A 12627-nucleotide genomic window follows, 5' to 3' on the forward strand; every position below is an offset into this window, starting at 1 on the left:
TACTCATTTTAAATGATTTTAATTTTCTGAATATTATGTTCCAACTCAAGATATTGCACAATGCTTTAATATTACACTTGTTATTTTTCTCACACTAGTGAGATTTTGATAAACATAGTTGACTTTGGAAGTAACAGAGAATGTTTTCATTGGTTAAGCAATTTCAATGACCTGTGAGGAACTGAAAGCAAGCTATTACATTCATATAAAAGATAAGTACATATCCATAAATTCACTTGGATTCAATGAAAAATAATAAACTCATGTACTTGATAAAACTTAAAGGAAACAAAATTTTACATGGTGCAAAAATAGAATGTATTTCTTTAAGTTTTCAGTGTTGTTTTGCTTTTGAAAACCCTTAGACCTAAAAGAATTCTAAGAATATCAGGCCACATTATAAACCCCTTATTTGTAGAAGCAAACAGTTGATAATTTTAAAACAAAATCTAGATTAAATAAATATAGTTCTTCATTATTAAAATAACAAAATCTATGATGGTATGGTAAAATTTCCCTAAATAATATCAACAAAAAACGACATTGGAAAATAAATGTATCATGTTATGGCATCTATAAACATTTCTATTCAAATGTATGGATCTACAGCATTTTCCCTAGGTAACACACACAGTTGTTATCACATTATGGAATAAATGCTGAAAAATTAAGAAAAAAATACTAATGGTCACTAGGCCAAAGTCAATTCCAAAAAACTCTCTCAATTTTTATAAACTTTTATTATAGTGATTTTTATTGTATTACAACAATTTTTTTCTTTTTTTCCTTTGCTTTGTGATTCATATATTTAGCAGAGGCATAGCACTGGAGATAAAGAAGAGGAAATATGCCTCAGGTGCCAGTTGTGTTTTTTTAACTTCCATTTTGCACTTTTGCTATTTTTAGACTTGTTGCTCATCAGATTCATGAACACACCCTACTTTTGCTATTTTTTTTTTTTTTTAATTCATTTCCCGGAAAACTCAACCACAGCATTAGGAGAAAAGGCAAAAACTTTACATTGCCTGATACACCATTTTTTCTTGCTCTGCCACTGATTTTTAGTAGTTGTGTATTACTGCAGTAGTGTTGTTGTCTCTATTAATGCTTAGAGATTACACACCATAAATTTTTTTATGGTCATCCTAAGATACAATGAATTCTTCACATTTTGTGAAAATCATAGGCATCTGACAGCTGGTGTATTTATCTACTATCTTCATCAGACTCGAATATTTTATAAAATACTTGAGAAAAGATCTCTACCAAAGATATCCTCATGAAACACTCTCTTATCAGAAAGAAAAGGGTAAAATACGGATGAGTTCAATTGAACTAGAAACACTGATTATTATTATATTTCAGAAAACAGTTACAATTATTTCATTAAAAATGATTCTCATTTAGATTGATGATTGGAGACTTATTTACAAGGAAAGATAGAGAAATTTTATGAGCATAGGATTGTGCCAGGATTGCATGTGAGGGCAGTTTTTTCAAATGGATATGCATGTTGAGATGTGACTATTTATGATCTTATTTTCTTATTCATTAGATAAGGAGATGATCAGTGTTTTCTGGGGTTTTGTTTTGTTGTTAATTTTGCATATTCTCTTATTTCAAAATTAATCTAATTAATTTTATTCGTGTGTCACCCAGATTGCTTTTGGGTTTAAACACAGGACTTAATCATAGCATGGACAGAAAAAGCTCTGCATCTCTCTAAATGACTCTAATTGCACCATCATCCTCATTGTTCTTGTAAGTTCCAAGTTCATTATAAATCCAGGGAGAAAAAAACCCTTCAAATCCAAATATACATACATTTCTTATAGTATTTTAATTTAAATCAAGAAGTATTTAAAATCTTATCCTCTAACATTTTCACTATTAGTATAATAAAATTCCCACAAGTTGAGAAAGTTATTTGCTTCAAATACGAATCTAATATATCAGAATAATTTTGCCATCAGAGGTACAAACATTGGCAAATAGGATACTTAACTGTGAGTCAAAAAATATAACAGTCTAACTAAAACACTTTTCTAATTGAAAATGTCATTACAGTCAACATTTTCAGAAGACAAAACCCAGTAACAATTCTAAAAATCTTCACACATACACACTCCAGTTTTCTTAGTAACCAAAATTCTGGAAGATTATGTGATGTTTTCACAATCATTCAAGCTAGGGCAAGCCTACTGTAGCATTTCTTTTACTTTTAAAAATTAAAAATAATTTTAACATGTCATATAATTTACATGTTGAAAATGATTTGCCAATTTCCCAAGGTGTACCTTAAAACCTTCCAGGATTAGGTAGGGGAGGAAATCCAGCATTAATTTTTCTATTCCAGAGACTCGGTTTGGATGCCCGTGTGTGGGCTTCTAAAGCTGAGCACAACCTGTGGACTAGAGAAATGGGCCAGCAGTCCTCCTTGTGTGGCTTTTAGTTATCCTTGTGACACTCGGAAGCATGCTGTCTTTAATTTCAGTAAAGTTACATGATAAATGATTTCCACATTCAGAAACTGATGTGTCAACTCTAATTTATCTTTAAAGTTATCTTTAAAGACCTTAATAAAAACATGTCCATATTAACAGTCTTTAAAAAAAAAAAGTATATTACCAGGGTTTCAAGTTTGGACTTTAGATGCACATTTTCACATAAAACTAAATTCAACAGTAGCTCTGACATTGAGATTTCAGTAATGCATGTTGTGCTTTTTATCTTCAAAGAATATATTCTCTAACCTACCTGTAGTTATGAAAGTCTTTCAAAATCAAGGGGAAAAAAGTTATCGATCCTGAGATTTCTTGTACTACTTTTTCTTTCTGGATTTTGGGGTTTGTGTGTGTGTGTGTATATGGGTTTGTCTTTGTTTTGAGACCGAGTCTCACTCTGTCACCCAGGCTAGAGTGCAGTGACACAATCATGGCTCACTGCAGCCTCCATCTCCTGGGCTCAAGTGATCCTCCCACCTCAGCCTCCCAAGTAGCTAGGACTACAGGCAGGAGCAACCAGGCCCAGCTACCTTTTTTTTTTTTTTTTTTAAGTAACTCTCACTGTGTTGCCCAGGCTGATCCTGAACTCCTGGGTTTAAGCAATTCTCCCACCTTGGCCTCCCAAAGTGCCGGGATTACAGGCATGACCCACCGTGCCCAGTCTTATTTTTTTAAAAAGATACTGACATTTTAGGTCCGTTTTTATATTCAAGTTTTGGTTGGATTAGATTGTGAGAACTAGCTTTATTTCACAGTCCTTATTATAAGTCTTATACATATAAGTAAATAATTCAATCAGAAGTTAATTGAACTGTCAGTCGAAGCTGTTCTTATTACCCTCACTGGTTAAACTGGTACATCTCCTTTTATGAATTTGTTCTATATAAAAATCAATTCATCCAAGGTTTTGGGCCCAGAACACCAGAAAGAGCAACTATAGAAACTGATTTTTAGTATTTAAAATTAGGCTTTTAAGTCAGAGCATTATTTGTTAGTATTGAACCATGATCAGAACCATAGCATTGTACAAGCAATAGTAAAACCTCTTCCAGAATCTCCTGCTTCTAAGTTTTACCTCTTGAATTTACCTCAGGAAATATACTTGTACTTTCTTTTTTTCAGAATTAACAAATTGATAAAAAGAAAATAATTATAGGTTACCATTTTGAATGCAACAATACCAACACTTTGAAGAACTGACAGTGTATTCTGTAGATATATGTGCCAGAGACTACGAAAAAGGGAAACACTTTAGGAAAAAAATTACATTACAAAATGTATTATAAAAAATAAGTTATACATCATGTGCCCATAGACCTGAAAGCTTTGCAAAAAGAAATTTCTTTTGGCACATAGATTGAATTGCTTTCTTGCTACATATTTTCATATTATCAGCAAAGCCATTTTCAGCTTTCACATTATATCCTTAAAAAAAAAAAAATCACTGGAAGTAGTAAAATATTTCCAGTAGTAATCAGTAGCATGGAGGACCTTAGTCATGATTGAGGGCTGTCCATTCAATAGGGATTCAGAGGTCATACACACACCCAGTATGTGCTTGGTTTACCATTTCATCTGGAGTTCGTTCGTAACTGGTGAATGATGATGCTTTCTATAAAGAGAAAAAAGACATGGCATTTTCAATTAAACTGAAACTGAGAATCAAGCTACGTCATTTCACTAAAAGATCATAAATGTTAAATAACAAAACAAGCAAAAACTGGTACATGAGGCTAATAGACGCTCCTGCATTACTATTCTTGGGCAATGTCTTTATATTGGCGTATGTACTTTACCTCGAAATTTCTTAAATCCCTTTAGAAACTACCTCTAATGTTCTGACAATAGTAGATTAGTTTTAACCAAGGTAAGAACTGAAAACAAAGATAGTAATTGCTATATACAAACCCCATAATGAGAAACCAGACTATTTCCTAGAAGTAACTAATCTTCCAGCCAAACTTTCTGTTCTGAACAATATTTATACCCCTTCAATTTCTTTGTGTATGTGTGTGTATTAGAGTTTTAATAAGGAGATATTATTTCTAAGAAGTCAATAAATATAGGTGACTCACTTTTGTCTCTGACTGCTGCTTTTTTGCATAACTATATGTTTATTATTATTTTTTTTTTTTTTTGAGATTGGGTCTCGCTCTGTCGCCCAGGCTGGAGTGTAGTGGCGCAGTCTTGGCTCACTGCAAGCTCTGCCTCCCAGGTTCACACCATTCTGCCTCAGCCTCCCGAATAGCTGGGACTACAGGTGTCTGCCATCATGCCTGGCTAATTTTTTGTATTAGAGTAGAGACGGGGTTTCACCGTGTTAGTCAGGATGGTCTTAATCTCCTGACCTCGTGATCTGCCTGCCTCGGCCCCCCTATATGTTTTAAAATATAAATTTATTCTTATAAAAATAAATTTAAACTAGATGGAGATAGTCATTACAATAGTCCAGCACATTATGGATAATTAATATTTATATTTATTCAGCTGTAACCTTTATGCTTTCATGAACATGTATCAGTATGACTCATTTCATTCATTTATTGAGGCTGTATACTATGCTAGGTAGGCATGGAACTACATGTATGACCAAATGAGACAGATTCCTAACATCACTGAGATTATACACAGCAGAGGAAAGAAAATTTTCAAACCTCAAATAGTTTCTTCACCTGAAAATTTTGTTATTAATACTTCCTTGTCAACATATGGTATATGTTGTGAGTACAGAAACTTATGTCAGGGTTTATCAATAACATGAAGAAATTTCTACCTATTATTTTCACATTAATCTCAAGTACCTAGTATTTAAGTTTTATTTTTACTTATGTAGTTAGTATGTAAGTAAACATTAGTTAAATCATATTATGCCATAGACTTATAGGTTCATAGTAATTACACACAGTGCATGATTATCTGCCAAAAAGAAAATGTTTTCTTAATTTGGTGTCGTTAACTTTACCTCATGATGACCAATAGGTGGAGCTATTTCCATTTTGTCCCTCAGCCTTTTGGCTTGAATTTGAGGTAGATAAGAAAGCCAAGTAAGATGAAATACAGAATGTCTTATATACCTAAGAATATTTAGCTATGAAGGTTTTCTGAAGCTCTTAAGACATTCATACTATATTGTACTATGCCAGAAGCCTGAAATGATCCAGCTTCAACCTCTTTAAATGCCTAAAAATATATCAAAATCTTCAGGCACAATATTTAAATACTAATTAAATAATATGTAGTTTAAAATTAGCATCCAAAATTAAAATGATGTTTCTCACTACTTAAAAAAAAAAAAAAATCTGCAGTAGATTCCAAATAGTAAAAAGACCCACGTCTCAAATCTCCCTGGTAAAATTAAAGTATCTCCAATTTGCTTCCCTTAAGAAAGCATAGATAGAGTGAAATCAGAATTGTTCTTATTGTGGATGTAATTCAGAAATCTTTTGCCTTTGCTTCTACGGTACAAAATAAGGGTATTAGAGAGCATCTCAAAAATCCCTTTAAGGGTTAACATTTTGTATTACTACAATACCTTCTTTCTCCTTCAGTGTGCAGCAGTGGAAATTTACAAAATACTAGGATTAAGGCAATTTAGAGTTGTCTTGTCTTAATCCTAGCATTTTGCACAACTTAGTTGCCTTGTCTTAATCCTAGCATTTCAAAATCTCCATCATAGTAATAAGGGTCCGTACACAGAAGAAGCAATGTCTTGGTGCACCAAAACATTTAATTACTGTATTTAAATTAGCAAACTCATAATCCTTGCATGCTGTGTATGCTAATGCTATTAATCAGATAGTGTTATTAAATCAAATGTCTCAGAAACATTTGATAATGCTAAATAAGAGTTTATCTTATATAAATTGTACTTTAATAAAAGGTGGTATTTAATATTTATGTACATAAACTTTATTTAAATGAATACAATTAAGCTCCAAATTATGTTGTTTATATGGAGATACACTTCATTTTATTTCTAGAGATAGTGAAATAAAATCTATATGATATTGGCTCTATTAATTGAAACTTATTAAACAGATTTACTAAATCTATAGTTGCTTATTAGCTATGTTTTCCCCAAGTCTCAACTGAACTTACTCAAATAAGAATCACCCAGCCAATACACAAAATTGTGAGAAATTTTTAAAATGTTGCTTTAAAGCTGGGCTTGGTGGCTCACGCCTGTAATCCCAGCACTTTGGGATGATGAAGCGGGTGGATCACTTGAGGTCAGGAGTTCAAGACCAGTCTGGCCAACATGGTGAAACCCCATCTCTACTAAAAATACAAGAAATTAGTTGGGCACAGTGGCATGCACCTGTAATCCCAGTTACTCTGGAGGCTGAGGCGGGAGAATAGCTTGAACCCAGGAGGCAGAAGTTGCAGTGAGCCAAGATGGCACCACTGCACTCCAGCCTAGGCGACAGAGCGAGACTCAGTCTCAAAAAAAAATATTGCTTTAAGCCATTACATTTTGAAGTAACTCATTATACAGTCAAATTGTCTGAGGTACATGCAGTCCATGTTGCCAGCAAAAAAAAAATTAAATACATTTTTAAAAATTAGTGCTTTAGGGATTAATGCCATTCTTTGTGTAAAAAAAAGAGAGACTTGATTTCCCAAGTCTCTTCCTGTCTTTTTATATATAGTACAATAAAATAATGTTATAAATCTTATTGAAGTTACAGATTCAGTGAGCAAATTTTATTCCATCTCCTACTGTCTTCATTTCATCCCAGAACAAGATTCAAATATAGGTCATCTGGGGCCTCTAAAATAACCTCAGTAAAATCAGGTATAATTTTTCATAACTTTTCTTCTTACAGATCACAATTTTGCACAACCATCATAATTTTTCTTCTTACAGATACCACTTTTCTGACAATAGTGATTTGGAGAGCACTTTAAATAGGCAGATTGAAAACAAAGACCATAGGTGTTTACCACCTCTGTCAGCAAACTCAAAATAGCAAAGCACTTAAATTTGGGGCCCTCTGATATGAAGATGTTTAGTAACATAATTTCCTTTTTTTCCTAATTGAAAGTTTAAAAAACTCTAAATTTCAATGAACATATACATATGAGACACTGAGTTTTTATATATTTTTGACATTGATGGCTTATAAAGTGTACTTAGAGACAATTTCCCCTATATGTTTCTCTCTAGTGTTACCTTGATTTTTTTTTCTTTAAAAAAACTTCAGGTAACACATTAAATACATTATTTGTTATTATGACATTATTGTGAAATGGTGTAGTTTTTATTAAGTCTTTTAGTACACTAGCTATTGGATAACTTCCTGGAAAGGAAGTTAACATGTTATCAATTCCTAATTACACTTGATTTCTGAGCTTACTAAATATTTATCCTCCTTGTGTGGTATCCCAAAACTACTAGCCAGTCATATGACTTGAGATCCAAAGCTGTATGCATGAGAGAGGATTTGGGGAGACATTTGGGGGAGAATGTCTCCTGAGTGCAGAGTGAGGCAACCTCACAACAAATTAGAATTCTGTTTCCTCCCAGGAGGTCTCCTTGGCTGTAGAGTGGGAAAGATGTACTCCCTAAAAAACCAATACCTCCCTCCGAAGTAAATCATGTTTATACACTGCCAAACACTGCAAAGGAACACTTGAGCTCTAAATTAAAAACAAACAAACAAAAAATTCTTTTCTAGCAAATAAAGCCACATCACTTTAATAACTAGCCTCTAAGTTCACATACTAAAGACAAAACATACCAGAAATTCAACTTATAACAAGACGTTACATCAGCAAAGGAGGACTGCTTTATCCACAGGAAGCTGTACACCAGGTTACAGAACAAAAACATGTCCTCTTGGATTTTGCGTCAATTTGCCTATATATAGCCTGCTTCCCATGTTCTATGGCTCCCTACCCACCAGGGGCTCTGCCCAGAGGTACCAGGTTAGGGCTGTGCTATTCTTCCCCTCCCCCGACCAACTACCAAACATCAGCTTTGAACCTACTGGCCTCAGAACAACTTGTCAAGTGCAAAAATGCCCTACATTCTACATACCTTTTATAAGTACTTAGATATGATTTACTTTTAAGTTTCTCATTTTCATAAACTGCTTCAGGGTTCAATCCTGTTATTATCACATTCAGAAATTAATCAGAGTTCTGTTAAAACATCTGTTTTAAATAGGAAGTTCAAGAAACTTCCTCTCTTGATTTAGACTTGTATTCGTCTTTTGGATTCAGAACAGCTAATTAAAAATACTTCCGATAATAGGTTCTGTCATTTGCTCTAGGAAACTTTTGAACCAGATAATACAAACTCCCTTGGGAGTTCTCAACCACCTAATAGTTTATTTACTTCCTTCCAGCAGGTTTCCCACTCTGCCATCAGCCCAAATTATCCCCTTACCTCCCCAGGATGCAGAAGTCACCAATAATCACAGTCATAACTGATAAATTCTTTTTTGGCAAGCTAATTTCTTATCTCCAGCATAGATTGCTGTTTTACAGACACAAGCAAATTTGAATTAGTTCCCATATGTAACGTTAACTATAAATAAAAACTAAGTAATGGAAAAATAGGAAAGTATCTGAGCAAAGCATGTGGAGGTTCTCCTTTTTTTTTTTTTTTTTTTTTTTTTTTTTACCAAAAACACCTTTATTCTCGTCTTCAAAGAAGAAGCTCTTTTCTTCTTTTTCCAGGATAATCATGATTAACTTACAAAAATGGGTACACACCTTCAAAGCACTTCCCTTTAACGGGAAACTTAGCTTTATGGGATTTAAACATTAGAAGGTGGGGGAAAAAAATTCCATTTTCTTGTCATTAAAAGACAAAACAGAATCTAGCGTAAGTCAAGGAAACTCATTCACACTTCAGGTCCTTCTCCTCCAGGAACCAGCATTGTTATATTATTTCCATTTAGCAAAATCTGGTCTACTTTAGTAATCCTTCTTCCTTATGGTGTGATTTCAAACTCAGTGACATCTTCCAGTACCATATTGACAAAGTCATCAAATCCTAGAAGAGTACCAACAATTTCCTTATCACTCTTCATCACAATGTGAATTCTTGATCCTATACATTTGTCCACAAGCTCTAATGGCAGCAGCTGTGATGGGTTGGTAGTAGCGTTAGCCACTGTGGCTACGCCGGAATTGGGTTCTACTCTTTTAAACACAGATGGTAAATACCTAGGTTGTTCTAAGTCTATGGCTAGTCACAGAATAGCATGCAAAATAACATTATGTGTGAAAACTGAGGTCACTGCACTTTTTAAATGAGGACAATATTCAAAATATTATTATAAGAACTTTTTCACAGTTTCTATATAAATATCCTAGTAGCTCAAAATCATTTAGCAGTATTATTTTGACCCAATGAGTATGAGTGTTTCAATCTATGTATGCATGTACACTTTACTCACTTGAAGTAGTTTCATCATATGAAATAATGAATAATGTACTAGGAGGAACTGAAGAACTGATTTTTGGTTCTGGTCTTATCATTAATAAGATGGTTAGACATCTGTATGCCTCAGGGCTTTTTTTAAAAGGGTTTGTTGCTGTTTGCCTTCTTTAGTAATAGATAATTATCCTCTTGATCTCTAAGGTCTACTTCAGTTCTAACCAGTTCTGTGATTTTGCATATATGTAGCATTAGCAGAAGTAGAGAGGCCAAAAGTACTTTTACCAGATAAGTAATTAACCATTAGATCTTAGGAAAAGCATTGTAGCAGGATCTTGTAAGGTGCTTGCTAAACAATAGTGAAGCATATTATATTATGGCTCTAAGGGAGAATGCCAGAATCATAAAAAATTATAGCTCCATGCTAAATCATAGGCCAAGGTAGGGTGATATGCCAAAGGTTACACAACCTTTTGGTGGTAGAAAAGAGTATGGCTCCAGTCTCATGGTTTTCAGTTCTCTCAGGTATCGAGTCCATTTCTCAGCAGCCCTTCTTCTCTGGATATTCACCCTGATATCTATCCTAAATCTAAATCCTGCTTTTTGGTGGTGTTTGGTCCTTTAAAATGAGAGCCTCTCATCCTATTTTGAGGGTCCTTCATGAACTTGAGGAGCATGAGACAAACCCCTGAAACCTCCTCGTTCTTGAAGTGCCTTTGTGTTCCACTGGGAGAGTCGGAAAGGGTGAGGAAAGGGCTATTTATAACTCATGCATGTACTGTGTGTTTATACTTCACGGAAAGCTCTCAGGCCCCTTTCTTCACAGGCATGGTGGCTTCTGAGGTGAGAACTCCCCAGTCCAGGACTCCTGGCTGTTTGCATCCATCACCTGCTGTTGTGCCTTTGGAGGGAAATAGAAGTAACTTTCACCACCCAAAAATGACAGTACCTGGACTTCTGTAATTCTGCCACCTCATTACCTGCATGTTCTCACACAGGACTTGTTAACTGCTTCCATGTCATTCTCACTGGTTTGTGTTGCAAAGAGAGGAATCAGAAATAGCTCTTGCTTGCCCAACTTTCTGCCGTTTTTCAGCTGCTAGTTTTGTTTATCTACAGTGAGTGCCAAGCTTTCTACAGCAGTGGACAGGCCTTTAAACCTCAGGATAGATTCTGAAATAATTGTTTATCTTCCTAGAAGAGGTAATGTTCATAAAATAGGCTTTGAACAGAGAAGGACACATCTGCCAAAAAAAAAAAAAATAGGAGAAAGGGCAATTCAGGGAGAAGGAACAAATTGAGCAAGTCAAGGAAGGGTGGCATGGCCTGATAGTCAAGCAATTATTTAAGCCTGGAGTGTGGGGGTCTTGCCAAGGGAAGGGAAAGGTGCTCAGAAGAATGGAGAAGTAGAGCCCAGTCACAGAGTGCCTCAAGTACATAGCATTGTATTCTGTGAGTAATGAGGAACTTTTGGGGGGTTTTCAAATAGAGATGATTATGATATATGATATGATTTGATATGATATGATATGATATGATATGATCAACTTGCACTTTGGAAAACTGCAAGAATGAAAAATGAATCCTAGAGTTTTGAGACTGGAGATTACAAGACCAATTAGGAGAGTATCAGAGTAACCCAGATGAAAAGTACTTAAAAACCTCAATTTAGGCCATGGTAGGGGAAATGGAGAGGAGGAATCAGCTGCTAGAGATGTTAGTGAATAAGCAGGGCTTGCTGAATGAGGGCAGAAGGAGAAGGAGAAGCAGAAGCATAGATGGCTACCAGGTTTCTAGCTTGAGAGACTGAATGGGTCAGGATATCCCTGTTGAGATGGAGAATAGTAAGAGAAGGAGAAGATTTGGAGGAATACAGGGCAGTATTGAAAATGGTTTTTAGACAAGCTGATTTGGAAATACACACTATAAAGATGGATACACAGTTGGTGATAGAAGTTTGGGAGTCATCAGCATCTGGGTGTAGATGAAATAACCAGAGCCAGCTTGTAGAGCAAGAACATGGCTTTTGATAGAGATGTGGGAGACATCAATCCTTATTGTGTATATATAAAATAAGGAGCCAACAAGGGAAACTGAAGCAGAGCAAAGAGGTGAAAGAAGCAGCAAAGCAAATTAGATATCTTGGTCATTGAGGGAAAAGAGCACCGCCTAACTCTGCCCTTGCCCTTACTAGAGACCAGAGGTTTGTTTTCTGGAAAAACTGACCTAAGAAGTTCTGGACCCAGACACAAGAATGGGCAGCAGACTGATTGCAGGGGAGTAAAAAGTTTATACCTTGAGCTGTGAGATTCTCATCTTACCTCCCCTAACCTGTTCCCATAATTCAGATAGTCTGCCCCAGAAAGGTTACTGGAGGACTTTTCCCTTTAAAAACTATTAGAAGATGTAAAGAGAAAGAGAGAGAGAGTGAGAGAGTGAGAGAGAGAGAGAGAGGATAGATAGATGATAGATAGATAGATAGATAGATAGATAGATATATTAGATAGATGATAGATGAGACATGATAGGCAGATCGATAGATCAATAGATAAAAGAAGTCAAATATAAGCAATCAGGGAAACAGATAACTCAACATAGGCAAAAGGGCAACAACTGTGCAGCAGGCCTAGAAAACAACCAGTCCAGACTGAATATGGAAGCAGAAGGCTGAATAGGAAGGCTTCCAGGGAAAAATATGAAACTGCTGTGTTTAAGTGTTTGGAAAAATTACTG

General features: G+C 35.1%; 1 protein-coding gene and 1 pseudogene across 2 annotated transcripts in view; both read right to left on the bottom strand.

Annotated features, from left to right (window-relative positions):
- FILIP1 (filamin A interacting protein 1) overlaps nucleotides 1-12627 on the bottom strand; it is a 232981-nt gene continuing 220354 nt past the window's right edge. Inside the window, exon 7 of one of the 2 annotated variants that reach the window (XM_033217691.1) lies at nucleotides 1-4116. In XM_033217691.1, coding sequence (XP_033073582.1) covers nucleotides 4076-4116 — 41 coding nt within the window. In that variant the 3' untranslated portion in view covers nucleotides 1-4075. The remainder of the gene's footprint in view (nucleotides 4117-12627) is intronic. The other variant, XM_033217690.1, reaches the window with a different exon arrangement.
- LOC117087464 lies at nucleotides 7570-9595 on the bottom strand (annotated as a pseudogene).

This window comes from Trachypithecus francoisi, unplaced genomic scaffold (genome assembly GCF_009764315.1).
Source record: "Trachypithecus francoisi isolate TF-2019V2 unplaced genomic scaffold, Tfra_2.0 Lachesis_group10, whole genome shotgun sequence".
Classification (NCBI taxonomy): domain Eukaryota; kingdom Metazoa; phylum Chordata; class Mammalia; order Primates; family Cercopithecidae; genus Trachypithecus; species Trachypithecus francoisi.